Source organism: Micromesistius poutassou, assembly GCF_964030765.1.
Source record: "Micromesistius poutassou genome assembly, chromosome: 7".
Taxonomy (NCBI): domain Eukaryota; kingdom Metazoa; phylum Chordata; class Actinopteri; order Gadiformes; family Gadidae; genus Micromesistius; species Micromesistius poutassou.
The window spans coordinates 1,238,812-1,260,632 of record NC_140277.1 but is presented as its reverse complement, the minus strand read 5'-3'; the positions used below and the strand labels follow the sequence as shown (position 1 = coordinate 1,260,632).

The window sequence follows — 21,821 nt, the reverse complement described above, 5'->3', positions numbered from 1 at the left end:
CAAATTCTGTGAAGAACAACAACAAAAAACGTAACACAGCCACTAAAGTGCTAACAGCGTAATGTCACATCCTATAGCTTAATATTCTGCTGCAATGTCTAGTTTTCTTTGATGAGGATTCGAGTGAAGAGAGATACGATCTGACAGAATATAAATATGTTTTTTTCATCCTCCGCACTCATGTTTTTGACATCAATCAAGGTAAACGGTAGATATATAAGGAATGGAAAAGCATCCAAATTCACTGATTGGTGAGAACTCTAAAAACACCTGCAACCCCCTTTTTGGCAACGTTTTGGTCTAATTTGGTCTCTTCTAAGCTTGAAGATGCTCTTTGAAGACAGGTGAAGTATGGCTAATTGAAACAGAGGTCATGCAGAGTAAAGGCAACCGATCAGAGTAACACAGTTCTATTTGGGGATTATGAAAACTATCAATTCAATGCAATACATATTCCTTAGCTCATCTATTTTAAACTAATCCTAATGACTACACACTGCTCAAACTGATTTACTGCAATAAGCGGTATCATTTCATACTGGTGATAATACCAAATCACTTACGCTTTCTGCTTGAAATGTCAGCCAAATAGGTTATTGTACTGTCTAATGGAGGTCCATGGCACAGAGACGTTTGGTATGTCCGTCTGAAATATTGATAGAAGGTAGTTCTTCTCCTTAGCCCACCATTTCCATACCGTTGTACGCTTTATTTTCTTATTCTACTCAGTTTGCGTTTGTACTTCTTGAGGCAGGTTGTACAAACGTTAGCTAGAGGAAGGCAGAGCGTCAGAGAAGAGCGTCAGAGAAGAGTGATCTTCACTTGGGTTCATCACTCATTCTCTGTGTACGTACAGACGCCACCATAATGTGGAACAGCCAAACCCAAGCAAATCTTTTGACGACAGTCCCTGTATATCTAGTCAAACATTTAATGGTACTACACAGCAGAAAATTTGAATAAGAGCCATCTGTTACTGTTAGTATAGGCTCTAACTCTCAGAGATCCATATTTAATGTCACTAGGAATAGCAATCAGATAGCAAGTTTGACATGCATAGGCCAATTATTAATGCTAATAATTAGCATTAATAAGGTATGAATAAATTAAATAGCATTGCATAGATAAATAAACTGTCTCTAATTAGTAGTATGCATCCAGCACCTTACAACCCTAAGATCCTATAGAATACTTCTAGAATCATAACTGCAACACTAATAGGCAAAACGTGTCCGATAGGAAAATTCCTACAATCAGAACAATAACATCATGCATTCAATAATATTGAAAAAAAAACATAGATAAGGAGAAAAAATAGCAATGATTTAACAAAATAAATGATCAAAAGAAGAATACGTCAGAATTCCATTAACATGTGTTAACGGTAAAACAGGTATTTGCTCACCTAGGCCATATGTGTATGTTTACACATGTATACATGTATATACATGTCAAACCACTTTGGCATAGTAAGAGGCCAATAAAAGAGCTTTATCTGTGTTTCTCAATTACATATACGAGAACATTTATAGAGCTTGATACGCAGAGATTTGCCTCTGACAGGGGTCAGCCTAACCGGGGGCAAAGTTCTTAGGTTTAAACAAAAGTTAAAAGTTGAGATGTAAAGAGTAAAAAAAAAAAGATAATAATGGAAACTGCACTTCGGACCCCTCCCAAAGTGTTATAAAGTAACTCTGTATTCCCCGGGTAGCATTAGGCTATTATAAAGAGATTTAAGTCCCGGGTCAGTGCAGCCAGCCACTCTCTTTATCACCCTTGGGCTACAGTTAAACTGCAGAAGGAAGGAAAATGCGTGGCAGCCATAGGACGTGAGGCTAAGGTTTACCGGTTGATGTTGTAATATTACTTCACGGCCAGATGTTCACTTCACCGGGTTTAAGTGTCAAGGACTGTGGAACATACCAGTAAGTGTTAACATGTTAACGTACCTTAGAGAGAGGCGGAGGAGCGCAGTAAATGCAGCCTTTGTGTGATGGACTCTGTAACATACATCCATTAACCCAATAATGACACGCTAACAACCTCAAGTCTAATATCAGGTTGATTTTGTTGTGGCAGATGGATGCAACAAAAATAATAGATTTGTAGTACTTCCAAACAAAAATACAGAACGAGCTATCTCTCGAAAGCAGCTGCAGGTTTTGAGTGCTATTACACAAAGGCTTCTAGAATGGATGCTGATGCCTTTTTGCTGTGGCCTACACCTTATTGTGAGAAAATAACAAGTGTGTTAAACTCAGTGTTTAAGACAAAAGTGGAATAGTGTACACTTTGTGTGTCGTATAGCGGTATTATGAACAACATACACAACATGCTATGTTATGAGAAAGTACAATGGGTTTATTAAACAATACATGTTCAGAACTAATTATTATTATTAATTATACATGTTTACACAAGAAACGCATTACTTCATTAAATGTGATTTGGCTATTCTGGGGAATTACATGAAATCGCAATTCATAATGTTTACAGAAAACTGTCTTAAAAGTACAGTGTAAACAACTTTATTATATTTATATAACAGGAATAAAATATTCAGTAAGCTCTACTCTATAATAGATCAATAACCCAAAGCTTCACAGTCAGCCCTGTTACATAAACAATCATTTTTCATTTGCAGTGAAAACCACAAAAAAATGTTTTGGACAAGAAGACACGGTTCTCTCTGTTCTGAACTGATGTCATATCACCTGGGGAACGCAAAATGCACGGCAATGCAAAATACAGGCTTTGCCCTTCATCTTTTAGCCTACATACAGAAAGTAGGCTACGCAACATATAGGAATAGGTAGTACAACAGAGTCCCACCCATGCAGTCATTAGGCTACCCACGCCTATGTCTCCACACTGCAGCCGGTTGTGTTTTGTTTTATTGATTTCACTCTGGAAAGCACGTTTTTAAATCATAGACCTGTTTTCCAGTTCATTGGTTGGAAGTAAGGCAGCTGAGGGAATAAAGGGGAGTTTATGGAGCAGTCAGCAATATTAAACCATTCATATTTATGTGCAGCACCCGACCTGCACTTCACACACTGCAACAGGACATCAAACTGTTTGGGTGTTGCATGACACTTTTTTTACTACGCCCTCTTTTATTCATGTCGTTTGTGGTTGTCCTATACTACGTAGGATAGCCCATTAAAGAGAAAATAAGACATGATTAACCATCATCCTCCAGCAGCCGCCTCTGCGATTTGTTTAATCGTTGTGACACACACACACACTCTCCATTTTAACTTCAGACTTAGGCCTACTTACAGCACAGCGGGCCACCGAGGACAGCTTATTCCAGCGATTTTTGTACAAATGTAACATTTGCGTCGCCTCGCACATCATTCCACATGGTTTTGACGATCACGGATGATGTGCGCCTCTTACATAACACAATGCACCTTTAGCAAAGATACGTAATGCTCTTCGAAAGCATCGCACCGGCCAATGGTTTGACTCGGAGCGGCTGAATCGTGAGCCTCATGTATCAGCTCAGTGGGTACTTGGTCACGGCCGCTGAGAGCACCAGCTGGCGCGGTCATGCTTCCAGAAGTACGGGTGCAACGCCGTAGAGAGAGAGAGTGGGCCCGCCCACAAAACGCCGCCCGCCTCCGTCTAAATCGAGGGCATGGAACTCCGCCAGGCCCATTCTCCATCCGTCTTACGCCGTGGGATACCTTTGCCTGCAGAACAACAGCAGGGAGAAAAGAAAAGAAAGAAAGAAAGTAAGTGGAAGGAAATCAACTGAAGGTGAAGGAGCAGCGTTTTTGGCCACAGAGTGTTCCCGATCCGGCACGTAACCTTGGACTTTGAGTTTAGGTTTGCGGGTGAAATGATATCAAAGTTACAGGGGAGGGAGGAAAAGATCAAAGGGCTGCATGCCTGTGTGTGTGTGTGTGTGTGTCTGTGTGAGTGTGCGTACAGGTGTGTGGCTTTGTGTGTATACATATGTATATGTGTGTGTGTGTGTGTGTGTGTGTGTGTGTGTGTGTGTGTGTGTACATGTGTGTGTGTGTGTGTGTGTGTGTGTGCATACAGGCCTGCAAGCAGCAGAGATTGCATCAGCCTCAAATTGTATTTCTGTGATGAAACTCCATAAGCTTTCTGTGCACGCTGAGTCACTGACTGGTGCGTGTAGCTTACACTCAGAGGACGTGAAGAAAGTTGTCCTCAACCATCTTGCCTCCCCGCCCGCTCCTACAGCCGCATCTATGAAGTTCTGTGTCCAAACCGGATGTTGGAGTTCACACATTGGCTAGATATACATTTTTTATAAGACGAGTGTATTCCTCCTCTTCGGCTGCTCAGCTGATGTATTTTCCTTTGTGTGATCTTTGAGTTGACACAAAGGTCTGAGCTGTCATCTTGGTTGTCTTGGAGACCCAGAGCAGACACACCACCAGGACTTTTTCAAACACCTAGTAGTCATATCAATCACGTATCAATTCACAATTCACAAAAACTTTCTGTTGAGAATCTGTATATGTATATATATATATATATATATGTGCACATAAGTATGCACTTAGATGTAATGAGTGTGTGTGGGAATGGGTGTGTGCAAGCGAGTGTGTTTGTGTGTGTTTGTGCACGCGTCGGTATGTGTGTACGTGTATGTGTGTGGGGAGAAATAGAGGGTGGTACATGTCAATGCTTTGGAGTCTTTAGAACCGTACAGCATATCATATTTTTTGCCCTTCATTAATGGGAAGCTAGGAGTACAGCATCTTGCTGAAGGCAAGGCATCAAAGTAGATCTGAGGTTTGAACCCAGAAACTTTGACCTAACCATACTATACTTTCCCATACTAGCGACAGGACCAGACTATATACCTTCCACTTTTGAGTCGGTTCGGTCTATAATGGTCAGTGCTGCGATCAGGGCGATAAACTGTGAAAGAGGAAAATGTGGAGACATGGATGGGAGAATAATTTATTTCTCGATGATAGCAGAAAAGATTGCCTCTCTCACAGGAGAAATTAAATTTCCTTCTAATGAGCCAGGGAGATTAACCTCAAATCCTATCAAGGTAAAATTACAACTTTAAATCAGAAGTCATGGCAAAATACACCACCTTAGGGAAAGTGATGATTAAGCATGTCCAAAAGTAAGAGTCTCATTTCCACAGCTAATACCCTGCCCAGAGATATACCTTTATAGATCCACTTCCTCTCTCCCCGAGACCAATTCCATTTCTCCAGGAAGTCACGATCCTCACACTCACCTGTGAATTCCAACCATTTTCACAAAGTGCCCCTCTCAAGCTTAAACCAGTGGACTCTGGTCTACTTAGTAATGTGGGAGATTATCTTGGCAGAGCAACAGCAGCGCCAAGGTTAGGGGGAGAAGCCATCGTGTCAGCTGTGAGGCTGTGAGGCTGTGGAGGCCAGGTAGGAACCGAGGTGCCAACACTCATTTAATATATGTTTGTGTTTGAGAGTGTGTGTGTGTGTGTGTGTGTGTGTGTGTGTTTGTTTATGTGTCTCGGTCACTCTCTTCTGTCTCACACACACACACACACACACACAGACACACACACACACACACACACACACACACACACCACACACACACACACAGCGGAGCAAGCCTGTGTCATTTCGGACACCTCTACCAGGTGTAGCACTGGGTCTGAGTGGAGAGAGAGAGAGAGAGAGAGAGAGAGAGAGAGAGAGGAGCAGCATGGATCCCGTCAGTCACTCACACACCCACACTGGGAGAGGGGGCCCCCAGTAGGCCGTGTGAACAGGGGCCCGCGCAGGAAGCGAGTGGCAGATGGCAGCGGCAGCATAATGACCGGGGGGGCATCTGCAGAGCGGGGCCGTCAGGTGTTGGAACTCACCTTGACCCCCCTGGGGGACCAGGGGCCCGACTGTCCCGCACCCTCCTTCAGCCCGCCTCCTCCTCGTCCCATCCGACCGCAAAGTCCCCCCCGAACACACGCGTTAACACAAAAACACACGTCACACCCACACACACACACACGCACGCACGCACGCACACACACACACACACACACACACACAGTACACCGTACAGACCCACTCAGAGATGCGCCCGTGGGCTGCAGAACAGACGTTTATTGATTTGTTTTTAAAAATTCTTCTTGACTCTTGCCTGTAAAAGCATCTTAGGAAGACGGGAGAGAGAGAAAACGGACATACGTTGCGTGGGCGGGAATGAATCGGATTTCTCTTCAGTCGCCGGGGCTGTGGCGACGCTGTCCGTCAATAACCGCCTGGACCGACCCGGTAGTCTCTCTGGGCGCTTTTATTTTTTTTACTTACTGTGATTCATCCGAGGGAAAACTTTTGAGCTGAAAGTACACAAACATTGCCATTTCATCTGACAATTCATGGAGCCCCCCCCCCGCCCCACACACACACACACACACACACACACACACACACACACACACACACACACACACACACACACACACACCTCTGGACCTGACTCACCGCCTGTGGCTGGCTCACGGTTCAGACATGACAGGCCAGACACGTCATAACAAACGTGTCTGGCCTACTTCATTCTCATTTTGCTCACACCTGGTTATCGATGACCACTTTGACAACGAGTGTGTCGAATCCGAAGGGGGGGTCAAGCCCGCGCGATCGCGCGTGCGCGAAAGGTCACTTCCCTGACAGCCGTGAGATCTCGGATAAAGGTCAAACTCGTTCGCGCCATTTGGAGGAGACGCTGCCTGATACCAGAGCTGCCAATAAGAGGTCGGCGGCTCCCGGACCGCCGTCTGGCCCGCTCACCAGTAATGGCCGCATTAACATGGAGGCCCACGCGGCCCACGCTAATTCTATTCGGAGGCGAAAAAGTTCACTCCTTCATACTTCCAACATCTCGCCCTTGAAATGAATAAATAAAGTTACAGTGTTGCACTAGTTAGTTACTTGGTTGAATTGGTAAATTGGCAGTGGTAATCAGTCCTACTCTGTTATAGCACAACATTTGCACAGAGCCGCTACAGGTTCGGTACAGATATGATTCTTTTTTTTCCCAGAGAAAGCTCACTGGACGACGCTTTCAGAGGGTGATTTTGTATTGTGCATTGTGTTTTTCTACAGTGGCCAGTCCACATGCCACGGCATTCATTTGAAACCTTTACAGAAACCCTTTCGTATTGATTGCATTTGTGTAACCACACACAAATGGCATGTGGTGGCTGTGAAGGGGGCAGGGTGGTCTGGGGTCTGGGGTGAAAGGGTCTCATGGGGGGGGGGGGGGGGGTGAATCCCAATGGCCGCACCATAGACTATAGGGTCCTTAGCCTACCTGGAGGGCGCCCTGAGCAATGCTCAAACCCCTATCCGTTCATTAACAACCTACATCCTAGGAGGAAACATTCATCCACATTAAACAACTGCCGCCCTAAATAGGAGCGTCTGCTAATTTGACTAACAAGTAAACAGTGAAACCACATTATTCTTGAGTAGTGTAACCACCCACACCGAGACGCCATGTGGTGGCTGTGTTCCATGATCTCTTGAGCAACAACAACAACAATAACAACAACAACATCAACAACAACAACCACCAGGGGCAGGACAGGACTAATCCCTGCATGAGGTAAGAGAAAGTAAATGAGCTCTGGAGCAGAGTGAGTGGAGAGAGCGAGGTGGGAGGCTTGGTGTGGGGACAGGGGGCTGTGGGGTGTGCGGTGGGAGCCCGGCACCCTGGAGGAAGCCTCAGCGGACTCCATGGGGTTTGGCTGACCTACAAGGACACAGCCAGCACATCGGCTGCGTAATATAAACCAAGACAGGCGTGAACGGAACGCGCAGAGTGCAGTGAGTGAGGGGGGGGAGGGGGGGGAGGGAGGGGGGGGAGGTGAAACGCAGAGTTTAGCGTATGGAGTACACATACTGCGGGGCATTAGTACACGAGAGCAGAGGAGACTGCAGAGGTTTATTGAATGACATTTATATATTTATTTATTGTTTATTTAACAGGGACGATACATACAACATTGCCACAAAAAAATGGAAAAAATGTGATGCACACAAGACGTCTAGCTTCAGCTAATTTGCAGTCTTTGTCCCTGGCCCATTACAGTATGTATTGAAGTTGCAGTGTGTAACATTAAGTGGCATCCAGGGGAACAGACATGGAATGTTCATATATTCTGTATTTATTGTATGAATATTATACAATGTTATATTCAGAATTATATTTGAATTTGTTTATGAACGTATGAAAATAAGATTTATTATGTTTATGTAACCTAAGAATGAGCCGTTCATATCCACCAGGGAGCGGCTCCTCCGTGGAACCCGCCATTTTGCAATGCCACCGTTCTACAGTAGCCTAGAATGGACAAACGGCTCTTGAATTTGGTATCATGACCTTCATCTTACTTGTATAGTTTCACAGACTTCATTAACCCCAGTTGGTTGCAATCTGCAACCGCACTGCTCGCTGCCACTATATCCTACACAGTGGACATTGAAGCAGCTAAAATGTGAATTCACAGTTCACAGTATTCACAGTATTCAAGCCAACGTCCCTGGTGTTACTATTAGCAATTGTAGAATTCATGGCTATACTATTGAGATTTTCTGGATAAAGAAACTGTTTCACAGCATCTGTCTGTATGGCACAGAGCACTTACTTTACTCTGTGAAAAAAACACAAAAAAAATGATTTCTTTGAGAAATGTGATGTTTTTATGAACTTTCAATTGCAGATTTATTTGACAAGATCCTTTGTCTCTTGTCTCTTTTTTGTGTGGGTAATCTTTTGCAGCAGGTGCATAGTTGGTTTACAATTTACACCTGTAGTAACGTGTTGAGCAAGCCAATCATCTCCCCTCCAGCTCTGCCAATTAAACCAATCTTGAGTGTTAATTGGTGTAAGTTAAGCCCTGCCCACTGTATTCTAGTGATGATGTATCACGTTGGGAGTTGTTGCGTTAATACTGCACCAGAAACCAGTCATATGAAATACAACATATGAATATGTGGTATGAAATAGGACTGAAATGGGACTGAAATGGGACTGAATGCAGGCCGTATGGGGAGAAACTAGTTATTTCAGCATGAATGGCATTTTATACACCTTCTGTTGAAAATAGGGAAGGTAATGTATACGATTAATATAAAGAATTTCGGCATAATGTTGGAATAATTGAGGGTGTAAAACACCCACAGAAGGGAAAGACACTCTCTACAGCTCTCTGAATGATTCATTTTTTAGCGCAGAAAGGAAAATGTTTGGTTATGATGTTCATCATCTACAGTTTTCTAGCAGACATAGCATTGCAGAAATGTGAAGCTCATGGTCCCTGGTCAGGTTAAGGCCTTCCTATCAAGAACAGCTATTATTCCTTCCACTGAATCACAGCATATTTGCACACAAATACAGATACCAAACTCCACAGCTTGCCAAGCTGACCGTTTGCCTGTAATACAGTGCTCCGTTTCATCTGTAAGCTGAACAGGCACCGGAATTACCATTTCGTGGTCACATTAGCACAATTGGATGAGTTTTAAGTGTGTATCAGGTTGCACGCATGCTCTGCTTTGCTGCTTCGCATTCCAAATTGGTAAACAAAACAGTTGTAGATCGTTCAATATTAGTTTGTCTTTGTTAATTTAATTTAGTTTAATATCCTGCCCACTTAAATCCTACTTCAAGTATGTATGTAAATGGTAATGAGGGTAACTGAGTACAGTCAATATCGCACAGCTAGACACTTTTTTGTGCAAGCCGGAGCAATTATGAACGCACACTTTAATTAAAGATAATTTTGTCATATTTCTTCCCAAGAATATACGCATAAGCTTGGTAAGCAAGCTTAGGCAAAACCGACAAGCTAATAGAATACTATACCACAACAGAGGTAATTAATAGGTACAAAGCTTTACCTCATGCAGATCAGCATACTGAGAAAACAAACAAACAAAGGCATTTCTTCCAGGTTACATGTATGCTGTATGTAAAAATTTGTATGGTAAATTTATATAAATATAACAATATTCAAGAGAGTGTATTCAAGAGTTCAGTTTTAAAAGAGTGTTTAATTCATGTTTTTATGTGTATCAAAAGATGGATTGAAGTATATATTTTATTTTTCTAAATGTAGGATATGGATTGGAACAGTAAATGGAAAGTTAATACTCTGATGCTTTCATGTTGATGTACTTTGAATAATGAAATGATCGTGTTAGTGTATCTCTGTTGGTATTTAATCCACACACATAATAACATGTGACTATGTGTTCAGGTTAAATGTCAGTGTTACCACCAGTGTTGCCTTTAAAATAACCTAATAGCCTCAATAGCTGCCATGGAAACACATTTGTCTTTACACATCTTTGTGTGTGTGTGTGTGTGTGTGTGTGTGTGTGTGTGTGTGTGTGTGTGTGTGTGTGTGTGTGTGTGTGTGTGTGTGTGTGTGTGTGCGTGCGCGTGTGTGCGTGCGTGCGTGCGTGCATGCGTGCGTGCGTGCATGCGTGCGTGCGTGCATGCGTGCATGCGTGCGTGCGTGCGTGCGTGTGTGTGTGTGTGTGTGTGTGCGTGCGCGTGCGTGCGTGCGTGTGTGGGTGTGTTGGTATGTATCATGGTTTGTTGGTATGTATTCAGGAACATTTGCAATTCATGGCCAAGAGTAAAGGCTTGAGCTAGCTTTCTATCACCCAGTATCTAGAGAGCTTCTTGAGCAGTCTGTGTGTGCATGCCCAGCATAATGTATGGGCTGGTATGTATGCAGAGGGAAAACGTGAAAGAGAAACTGATGATCTAGAGGGATGTTCCCCAGCTTGTTTCCTTCCCTGTTTCCATATCCCTTTCTCCTCCTAATCCTCTCTGTCTTTGTCATAAAATCACCATTATAATCTTTCCTCTGCCCCGTGTTTCTCATACATCTCAACAGCTCCCCCAAAAGGTGAGAAACTGGTTGTTTTGCTTTGGTTCACAACCTCGAGGGGAAGTGTTTATTAAATTCACAGTGTGGCATAACATCTGTCACAATTCTATTGGATTCTACCAGGCTAGATTTGACATTCAATAAAGGAACACATCAATATGAACTAAGGCATACCGACAATATATGTTGTCTTTGTTTTGGTCTGAAATAGATGGCTCATAAATTATACAGTTATCACATGTTATTATTATTATTATTATTTTTTGTTATCTTTATAAATGTGTAATTATATCATCCTTATTAGGTTTCCCATAGGCTACAGAGTAGCCTCTTTCTGGTCATATTTGTTGTAAGACTTTCCATATTTTTTTATTCAACATATTTCTCACTAATTTCATCTCATTGATATATGAATCTTAAATCAAGCAATTGAATAAGACACAGAACTACTGATAATTAAAAGTATGCATATAATTGAAGCCACTGTCATTCTTATTTAAATGTTGCAATGTTAGACAAATTAGAAGTCAAATCAAGTGAGAAAAAACAGGAGGTATTATGAACTGATTAATCATTGACAAATAGGGCTATTGACAAATAGGGCTATATGAAGCATATAATTGAAAACGAATTGTAACATTTTATATTTATATAAAAACAGCCACAATTGGAGGGATCTAGTATAAGAGGCAAAGGGGGCTAGTAAATGTGGCAGAAGTCGTCTTGTTCTCACATCTGTCTTCCATCTCATCTTTTGAATGCAATTTATTTTTCATTATAGTTCCAAATAGGCCTACATATCCTACCCCGCATCAACACTAGATGGCGCTGCTTTTACCAGCGGCAAAAGTAAAATGACGTGGCAACGTAACACCTCACTTCCGCTATTTTGTAGTCTTGTTGACATCCTGGTTGATATCCGATCCGTGACACTCGGTCTTCGCTGGGCATATGTCAGCGGCGGATGATTCCCAGTGTTAAACACTGTGTCTGTGAGTCGGTGCGTCGTGAGGTCGGGGTGCATGCGGAGAGGGACGCCGGGCTTGTGAGGGTTAAGTGACGCTGCAGGGCGAGCATGGGGGCGCTGGTGCGGATGCTTCTCGGTGGTCTGCTGGCGGAGGTGTGCAGCGGGGTCTCAGCGAACCGAGGGGGATACCAAACGTTCACGGATGAGATCCCCTTCAAGATCTCTTGGCCTGGCTCCGAGTACACTCTGGTATGTACCAGTATGTATAAACTGCACAAGAGCAGATCTGCACTTGCAACATGTTCTTCACAGATGACATTCCCCCATGTCCACTTCCGAGTCTAAAGTTTTGACAGCCACGTTTTATTTTATCCCAGCCCACATCAGGTGCACTCTACAACGAAGATGACTTTGTCATTATGACCACAACGGAGAAAGAGAAATATAAGTGTCTCCTGCCTTCCCTGTCATCGGGAGATGGGGTGAGTGTTGGCATTTGCATTGGGATAGTGTATTTCAGGTACTCAATCCTTCCATGAAGTATGCCCGATTCATTTACATATAAGTCCTATCTGATTGTATTTAATGTCGATAAATTCACCAATATTGAACCTCTGCAAACAGCTTGGGTCATCCTCTTTGTACCTGCATGCCTTTGGTTTCCCAATAAGTCTGAAGCGGTCAATCACTTAAGAAACAAAAGGTGTACCCTTCACTGATTGGGGTTGTGATGTTGATGTTATTGTCTGTTACTATTGGCGTGGTGACATATGAGCTTCTAGGTGCTACTGGCACACCACCTAAACAATCAGTGATTTGGATGTTTTAGGACGATGATAAAATGTACAAGGGGCCTACACCTGGTGTTCTGCTAGAACCACTCTTCAAGCAGAGCAGCTGCTCCTACAGGGTGAGTCACCTCTTCTCTGTCACGGTCCCTTGAATACAACCAGCGAACCAACCAGCGTTACATTTCCTCTTTTCAGTTGTCTATAGTTTTGCTGATATGAATGTGTGTTGCATGCAAATTAATGCAATCTTCTTGCAATGGAAATTTATTATTTTGTGTCCTTAACCCATTCTAGATTGAGTCGTACTGGACTTATGAAGTTTGCCACGGGAAACATGTACGACAGTATCACGAGGAAAAGGAGACCGGCCAGGTTAGTTTTCGTCTGTGATTAAAGAAGAAATCATGATTCCTGTTACATTAGTCTTAGTTAACATATTTAATGACTCAGTACAAATTGACTACAATCGATGTTGACTAAGAATTATTAACGTTTTTCTTTTAGAAAATCAGTATTCAAGAGTACTTCTTGGGCAGCATGACAGAGACGGGTGAGTTGGGTCGACAGTGTGGATGTTCACTACATACGTACCCGTCGTTACACACCAAGACCATTATCACAACCGGGCTAAACCGATGCGCTTATTCTCAGAAAAAGGCGGCGAAGCAGAAGATGTCAGCGCCGAGAACGAGAAAGAGGTGTGTCTCCCTGAGCCGCTCATCTGTGACTTCCTGTCCGCTCTCAGTTTGATGTTTGCTCTCAACAGATGTCTGAACCCGTCGCCGCTCCAACCGTCTCTGTCTCTGCGTGTTGTTGTTGTTGTTGTTGTTGTCGTCGTCGCGCCTGACTAGGTGCCCACCAGGAACATCGAGGGGCAGTTCACGCCCTACTACCCCGTGGGGATGGGCAACGGCACGCCGTGCGTGCTGAAGCAGAACCAGGCGCGGGCCACCTCTGTGATGTACGTGTGCCACCCGGAGGCCAAGCACGAGATCCTGTCCATCGCCGAGGTCACCACCTGCGAGTACGAGGTGGTGATCCTCACCCCGCTCCTCTGCAACCACCCCAAGTTCAGGTAGAGCCCCCCACCACCACCACCACCACCACCACCACCACCACTGTGGTTTACCAGCTACAGTCTAGAGTTTGGGATGCACCCATTTATCGTACGTCGTACGTCGGTATCGGCCGATATTGGTGACTATCGGCAAATATGGCAGTGATTTTTCACACCGATAATCTTTGTCGTGTGAAAGTAGGTTATATCAACGGTTGTTTCATTCATTTGAATGATTGAATGTGTGTTCATTCAAAGATACTGTGATGTGATGAACGACTGTTACTATCGGTATCGGCCCAGAGTTTCCAAAACGTTGCATCCCTATAATATGTAACGATAATTATACACAATAGTCAATGCTTTGTCTAAAGCGTCTCACAGCGATACATTGTAATTTGCACGCATTCATTGTGCCCAGTGGGAATCGAGCCCCTAACCCAGGCTGAGTTAATACACGAAACAGAGAAATATGTATACATGGAATTAATATAATTGTAATACATTTATATAATAATAAGAATGCCATTTCGCATTATTATTATCCAAAGCCTCTCTTACAACAGCGAGAGAGTGTACACATTTTTGTCGTTGGTGCATGGATGCCCCAGTAGGTTTCCACTGGTTTAACGGGTAAACCGTGTCACCGGCCATTCAAGCTTCATGACCGCGTGTCCCACTTCCCGAGCGACCTCAACACTGACCCGCTGGCGCTCCCCGCAGGTTCAAGTCGTCGCCGGTGAACGCCATCCTGTGCCAGGCGCTGGCGGGCTCTCCGCTCCGCCCACAGCAGCTCACCAAGCTGGACATGGCCCAGCAGGAGCAGCTCAAGCCCCCCTTCTCCTCTGTGCTGGAGGCCCGCGAGGCCCGCGAGGCCAGGGAGGTCCGGGAGGTCACCGAGGTGAGGTGGCTCATCCTCGGGGCGGGTAAAGGAAAGGCGTAATCGCATTGGAAGACATTGCAGCTGGAGTTGTATGACATTTACATGTAATCGTTGGGCAGACACTTTTGTCTAAAGTGAAAAATAATATTAAAAAAAATATGAAGGATTTCCCTAAAAACAACATGACAGTGCAGAGCATATATATGTTAGTGTAGTGCATAATGGTCACCTCAGAGAGGCTATGTTTCAACACCATTTAAGGGAACTTGACTTGGATACGGAGGGCTGCCTCTGTGCTTTTTTGTTTCTTGAAAATGATCTGAACAAACAGTAAAAAAAAATCTATTTTATATTTGTTTAATGACTGATGGTACTTACTGTTCACTTTCTTTCTTTATACTTCTATCTTTACAATGCTTATTATTATTTGTTTGCACCAAGCGTGTGTGTGTGTGTGTGCGTGCGTGTGTGTGGTGTACTTCTTGGCTGACGGAGACGTGATAAATTCCACGTGTGTGCTAAACCTACCTGCCGATTAAAGTGAAGCCTGTGCCCCCAGGAGGACACGTCCCCGGTGAGGGAGGAGGCCTTCACCTCCACCCACAAGCCCATCACGGTGGGCGGCTCGTCCCAGGTCACCGTGGGGAGCACCCACATCTCCCGGCTGACCGACGACCAGCTCATCAGGGAGTTCCTGAGCGGCTCGTACTGCCTGCATGGGGTGAGGCCTGCTGAACGCACGCACGCACACGCACACTTTTATTTGGATCCAATTTGGATCAAAGAAAAAGATTCAAACAGGTTACAGGTTCAACAAGCTTACATGCCTTTACAAGACCTACGTGATAAATTATGTTATTATACACCAAACACTTAAGGATTGCACAGCTTTGTCTCCAGATTTGCATACTACACACAAACACACACACACACACACACACACACACACACCGCTCTCTCTGTCTAACAGCCTTGCGTGTGTGTCCCTCTAGGGGGTGGGCTGGTGGAAGTATGAATTCTGTTACGGGAAACACGTTCATCAGTACCACGAGGTAAGTGGTCTTTCCAAGATGGCACCTAATTGCTGCTCAGGTCTTGTATGTGTGGCCAGTGTAAATTCCTTTCTTCTTAGGATCCAAAGTGCAAAACACTTTGAGTGTTTAACCGGGTGGCCAGTAGTTTCTGTGTGTGTCTCTTGCTACCACCCGGAAGTTACTGCTAGGTCCCATGGGCATTGAGATGTGTGTGAATTGTTATTTTTTAATTTTTTATTATTATTATTTTTTCTCCCTGGTTAAATAAAGTAAAAAAAATAATAATAAATAAATAAAATATTATAAACATCAAGGTGCAGCCTGATAACATCAGGTTTGCACAACGGTCGATCACAACACAAGATGTCTGCAGTCTCACTTTGAGTCTCACATGCTGGAGAACTTGTCTCCACCAGGACAAGGAGCAGGGGAAGAACATCGTGGTGGTTGGGAGCTGGAACGCCGAGGAGCACCTGGAGTGGGCCAAGAAGAACGTGGCGCGCTCCTACCAGCTGAAGGACGACGACCTGCAGAAAGTCAAGTAGGTGTTGGTTCCTCCTCCGGATGTGTCTAGCGTTTCAATTCTTTATTGTGTATTGATTTGTATGCGTGTGTGTGTGTGTGTGTGTGTGTGTGTGTCCACCACTGCAGGCTGGTGTCCCACTTCTACGGCCACGGCGACATGTGCGACATGACGGGGAAACCCAGACAGGTCGTGGTCAAGCTCAAGTGAGTTTTCTGCCCTACTGTATTTTATTTAATTAACGAATAGCTTACGTATAACTTATACTATCGCTCGAGAACAAACCATTGACTGTTTCCGTTCTTTCCTTCCCTGGTGTTAAATGGAGATAATGAGAATGACAGTTCTGTGGTGAATCCTAACGCGTCTGCTTGTTTGTGTCAGGTGCAAAGAGTCCGAGTCGCCCCATGCCGTCACAGTGTACATGCTGGAGCCGCAGACCTGCCAGTACATCCTGGGGGTGAGTAGAGTACAAATCCATCTACCTAAATATTGCAACAACAAAGAAAGTAGTGTATATATAGATAGATATAGATCTATATTAAATATATAATAATAATAGATAGGTATAGATATATATAATATTTTGGGACATGATGATGATGATATAGTTAAAGGTTTGTAGCATATAAATCCCCTATCGGGTCCTGCTCTCTCTCTCTCCGTGCTTCAGGTGGAGTCCCCGGTCATATGCAGGATCCTGGACACGGCCGATGAGCACGGACATCTGTCCATCTCCGCCTGAGAGCCAGACAGCTGCACCGGGGGGGGGGGGGGGGGGGAAGGGGAGAGGGGGTCCTTCCTTAACACTATCGGGTGGTGGAGAAGGAAAGGAGACCATTGGAATCTACACCCAGAACAGGGGCCCGGAACACAGCAACTCCCGAGAGACGGGGGCTGAAACCCTGCCTCGATGTGAAACCAGGCCAACAAAGACCCCCCTGCCCCCCCCCCCCCCCCCCCCCCTGGTTGGTGTCATGGGACTTGTTATTTTAAAGCCCAGTTCAGTGGCCAGAACAACAATGACTTTGGCCAAACCAGAACTCCCAGTTGGAGAAATATGAACAGTCTCCACAGCAATCGGACGTCACGCTGCTTCATATCTAGGCTTCCTGGGTGGAGCCAGAGAACTTCACAGACTGATGAGGATTATGCGTTATTATCTTCAGGAATTGCAATATCTTTTGCATTTTAGTTCTTGGTATGTGGGTATTTAGAGTTCATTACATGTTTGTCTGTGGCACTTTACAGTTGTAGATAAGATTTAAAAGGCCAATATCTGGATTTTCTCTAACTGTGAGAATGGGTGCTATGCCATTTTGCTGGGTGAGTGTGTGTAACTTATGAGCTAGCTTGTGCTTTGAGTGTTTGATTTAAATATCACTTATGACGGTCAATTATTTTTTCTTTTTTTTCTGCAAAAAAAAAAGTTCAGATCAACAAAAAATTATGGAAAATGTCCTACTTTTCAGAAATGAATGATATTAAAATGAAGAAAGTGAAACCTAATGTGCTAGTAGTACATTCCAGTTGGCAGTCAAATCGTAAATGAAAAATGTTCCTCTTAAATCCCAGATTGCAGTTATTTTACAATCTTTTACCAACTTTCTTTTAAAGTGACTTAACTGGAACCGGTATCATTAGTATCTTTTTTGTTTACATGAAAGAGCTGAGGGATCTATGTAGCATCCACATTCCCAATATTCCCTACATTCCCGATCATCACACCTAACTAGTTGGGTGTGATGATCATCAAGACCACCAGGGGGTACTAAGGCTTATCATTACCTGTGGCCCATTAGATGGCATGTCATAGATGCATACGGTCTTTGATTCATCAACATCAAATGCCCAAATAATTATCAAAAATAATTAAAAACAATACATCCCAGAATATTACAAGGATCTGTCATAATAAAGACGTCTCCTGTAAATTCAACTGAAGGCTCAGAGCCCTACTAGAGGTTGCCCCAGACGACTGACCATTTGCAACATTTATTGAGTGCGAAACGTATGAGCTTGACAACTACATTTTTAATGGGGATAAAATACAATGTACGGTATGAAAATATCAGGTAAATGACACTTTCGAGCAGACAGTCCACGCTCTGTTCAAATCTCATTTTTGGAGGATGAGAAGAGAAGAAACACTGTGCGTAACAAACAGATGTTTGGTAATGAGGAATTAGATAACAATGGATTTGTTATAAACATTTGTAACTTGGTAGCAGTAATAATACTGGTAATCATCAGCAACGACATTGGAGTTCACACAATGACATTCATCGATTACTGTTATCTAACTTTTTTTTCCCATTCAAATGAATTCACCATGTAATTATTCATCACGTCTGAAAAATGCCAATACTGACACAAAAAACTATAACCAGAAAGTGACTGGATGTGATGCTTCAAAAAAAGACCAGCATGTCCCAGTAATGCGTGTTCCGTAAAGGGCTGTTCATGGTTCCACGTTCACGCAACGCTAGGGGGTTACGGACCCCTTACATCCTTGCGGACCCTCCTTGCGTCCACCGCGAGGGCCTGACGTGCGCCTCCCAAAAATTGTAACCTTCGGTCGAGGCGAAGCAGCACAGCAAGGGCTGCGATCGGTCCGCTCACTAAAACCCGACGCAGGACCATAAAGGTTCACGACCACGTCGAAGCGTCTGCGTGGTCGTTGCGTTGCGTGGAACGTGGAACCATAATCAGCCCTTCAGCCTTGCTGCGTCTGTGGTCGTCTCAGACAGAGGGTATGGGGATCTGGTGCACAGAGGTGCTCTCAAAGTCCTGCAGTGCGTCCTGGGGCGTGTGGTAGTGCATGGCTACGTAGGACTTGGCGAAGGCAAAGCTCTGAGAGCTCACAGGCTGCAGGCTGTTGGGCGAGCTAGGCCCGGCCGACGGGCTGCTGTTGTAGATGCTGTAGTAGGGGTCGATGCGGGTGTTGATGGGCGTGGAGGTGCTGGGGGGCCGGAGCTTACGTCCCGCCGCGGGCCTGGGGCTGCCCGCGCAGTCCCTGGAGTTACTGGGCCCGCAGGCCTGGTCCACCAGCCGGCGCAGGGGCTTGGGCGAGAGCACGTAGGCCGAGTTGGTCTCGTGGTGCGACGACTTATTGCGGTTGACCTCCAGGCTGCCCTTGCCCATGGCGTGCAGCCGGGTCTTCTGCTTGCAGCACAGGAAGCCCAGCGCCGCCCACTGCAGGCAGCAGAGCAGGCGCCGCCGCAGCCCGGCGCTGTTCCGCGAGTACACGAACGGGTTGATGCCCGACTTGAGGAAGATGAGCACGAAGCTGCACAGTTCGAACTGGTAGTGGGCGAAGGTGCTCTCCGGCGAGAGCATGTCCTGCGCCAGGGACACCCCCATGGGCAGGCAGCACAGCAGCACGCAGAACACGATGACCACGCAGGTGATCACCGCCTTGGAGTCCTTGGCGGTGGCCAGGTTGACGGTGGACACCAGCTGGCAGCAGGTGGCGCCCTGGGCCGCGCCGGGCACCAGCGGCGGGCCCGTGCGGTTGGCGTACGAGTGCGTCTGCACGTGCTGCAGCTTGTTGTACGTCTGGTTGCGGTACAGCGACGGCGCGCACTGCATGCCCTCGAAGCCCGCCACCAGGAGGGTGGTGGGCGGGGCGGGGTGCTGCGGCTGCGGCTGCGGCGGCGGCGGCCGGGTGGCGTCCACCGTGATGATGGGGCACTTGCGCACCTGCGCGTTCTTCCGCAGCGTCTGGGCGATCATCAGGTAGGACACCGACACCACGGCCACGCAGAAGGCAAAGTCCGCCATGTAGGCGTACAGCACCACGCGCGCCCGCGAGCCCGACAGGCCGAAGTGGGGCAGGCAGGGCCCGTCCCGGCGCGGGTAGGCCCGCATGGTGAGCAGGGCGGCCATGGTGAAGCTGGAGGTCCACAGCAGGGCGGTGAGCGCCAGGGTGCAGGGGAAGGAGGCGGTGCGGTTGGGCTGCTGGCCCAGCACCATGCGCAGGCGGTGCAGGGCGATCACCGCCACCGTCTCCAGGGACATGATGATGAAGCCCGAGCTGGTGAGGTGGAAGGCGAAGCAGAAGCTCTTGGAGACGCCGTCGCCGCTGCCCGCGTCCAGGAACAGCACCAGGGCGAACATGGGGGCGGTCACGCAGCAGATGAACAGGTCGCAGAAGGACAGGTTCAGGATCATGAAGTCAAAGTTGGTGCGGAACTTGCGGAAGGCCGGGTCGAAGAAGGAGAGGAACACCACCAGGTTGCCGTAGGAGCCCAGGCAGAAGATGAGGATGAGGAGGAGCGAGCAGGAGGTCAGCGTGGCCGTGTGGACCACGGCCCATCCTGTGTGGGACTGGGGGTTCAGGGTGCCGTTGAAGCCCAGCTGCTGCAGTCCGTCCACCGGGTTCGATGGCTCGCCTGTGGCGTTCATTTTAGCAACAGCGGGTTGAAAAGGCTCACAGGCTCATTTTTCTTGAGCACGGGAAGAGTCACAAGAGGGGGACAGCGACCGCCGACTCCTCCATTGCTGCTGCCTAATTCGCAGAAGGCTAGAAAAAAAAAAAAAGATAAAAGACAAAGATTAGGTATTCTGTCGAGCAATAGCCACACCGCGACGTATACAATAGTAACGTTAGTGCAAAACACGGTGGCGCAACCAGTGTACTGTAGCCTCTGTCGATGGGGCTGTGACGTGATTTCACCAACATTGTACACACATATAGATACATTTATACCTGCCACCTTTCGAATAGTATGCAGATGCTCTGCTTGGTCAATGGATGTGCAGGAGCATGTTCAGGTTAACAGGATGGCTATTGTCCGCTCTAATTAAAAAACCTCCATCACTGAGGCGCTTCCGAATGGGCATATTAAAATATAACAGAACCTACCGCATTTAAATAACGTTGCGTATCCACCATCACCTTCCTCGATCAAATTAAAATCACATTTTGAGCTGGTCGACGGTGAATCTGCGTGCCTCGACATTAGAAAATACGGTATTTTCCGTGGGGCCACAAGAAAACAATGGCAATGAAGAAAAGAGCATCTAATGGAGCGTTTTGTTTTTTTTCCTTCACACGCTCTTCGCAGCGCAGAGCGCAGAGCTCAGAGGAGCGCAGTACGCGAGTGCTCCTGACGTCACGTCCTTTCTCCGGGGCCGCGGCCATCGGACGTACACGCGGGAGCGTGAAGTCACAGCCTACGCATCACAGCCATGCACTGCGTTCAAGAAGAGGCGCGCCTGGCCGTCCGTCAAGCGCACCTGACGTGCGACGTCATCAAAAGCCCTAATCACCAGAGCAGTTTTTCTTCATGAATTATAATTTTTATTTAAGTTTGATTCATGGGATTCAAGACTGAAATTGGCTGAAACCTTTTTTTTACGGTGAGATAAATGACAGAACCAGGCTGAACAGAAGTTGACTAAAGGTGGAATATTATTCTACCACCATGGTCAAGCGGACCCAAACGATTACAGAATCATGTTTTTCCTTTTTGTTTTGTTGGTCAATAACACATTTGCCTGCATAGTTGAAATATCCAACGCAACGACCGCATTGACCTTTAACGTGACATAGCGGTAGCATATTATTTCAATTTTAGTAGTAGTTTATTAGTACAAGTATACATTTAATACTTGCTGCATAGATGGCAACCATTATTGTAATCAAGATTAAAAAAATACAAAAC

The 21,821-nt window shown here is 45.7% G+C and overlaps 2 protein-coding genes across 2 annotated transcripts; one reads left to right on the top strand and one right to left on the bottom strand.

Annotated features, from left to right (window-relative positions):
* Positions 1–11,813: 11,813 nt before the first annotated feature.
* Positions 11,814–17,650, top strand: erlec1 (endoplasmic reticulum lectin 1). The gene is made up of 14 exons (XM_084470986.1): positions 11,814–12,113; positions 12,242–12,346; positions 12,694–12,774; positions 12,950–13,027; positions 13,160–13,205; positions 13,307–13,353; positions 13,507–13,730; positions 14,436–14,613; positions 15,155–15,316; positions 15,588–15,647; positions 16,046–16,170; positions 16,281–16,358; positions 16,537–16,612; positions 16,826–17,650. The coding sequence occupies exons 1-14, from the start codon at positions 11,973–11,975 to the stop codon at positions 16,895–16,897; spliced, it is 1,473 nt and encodes a 490-aa protein (XP_084327112.1). The 5' UTR covers positions 11,814–11,972; the 3' UTR covers positions 16,898–17,650.
* Positions 17,651–18,894: 1,244 nt separating this feature from the next.
* On the bottom strand, positions 18,895–20,559 carry gpr75 (G protein-coupled receptor 75; the record flags this gene model as incomplete). The annotated part of the gene is made up of 1 exon (XM_084470359.1): positions 18,895–20,559. One exon carries the CDS (start codon positions 20,557–20,559, stop codon positions 18,895–18,897), a length of 1,665 nt encoding a protein of 554 aa, XP_084326485.1.
* Positions 20,560–21,821: the final 1,262 nt, after the last annotated feature.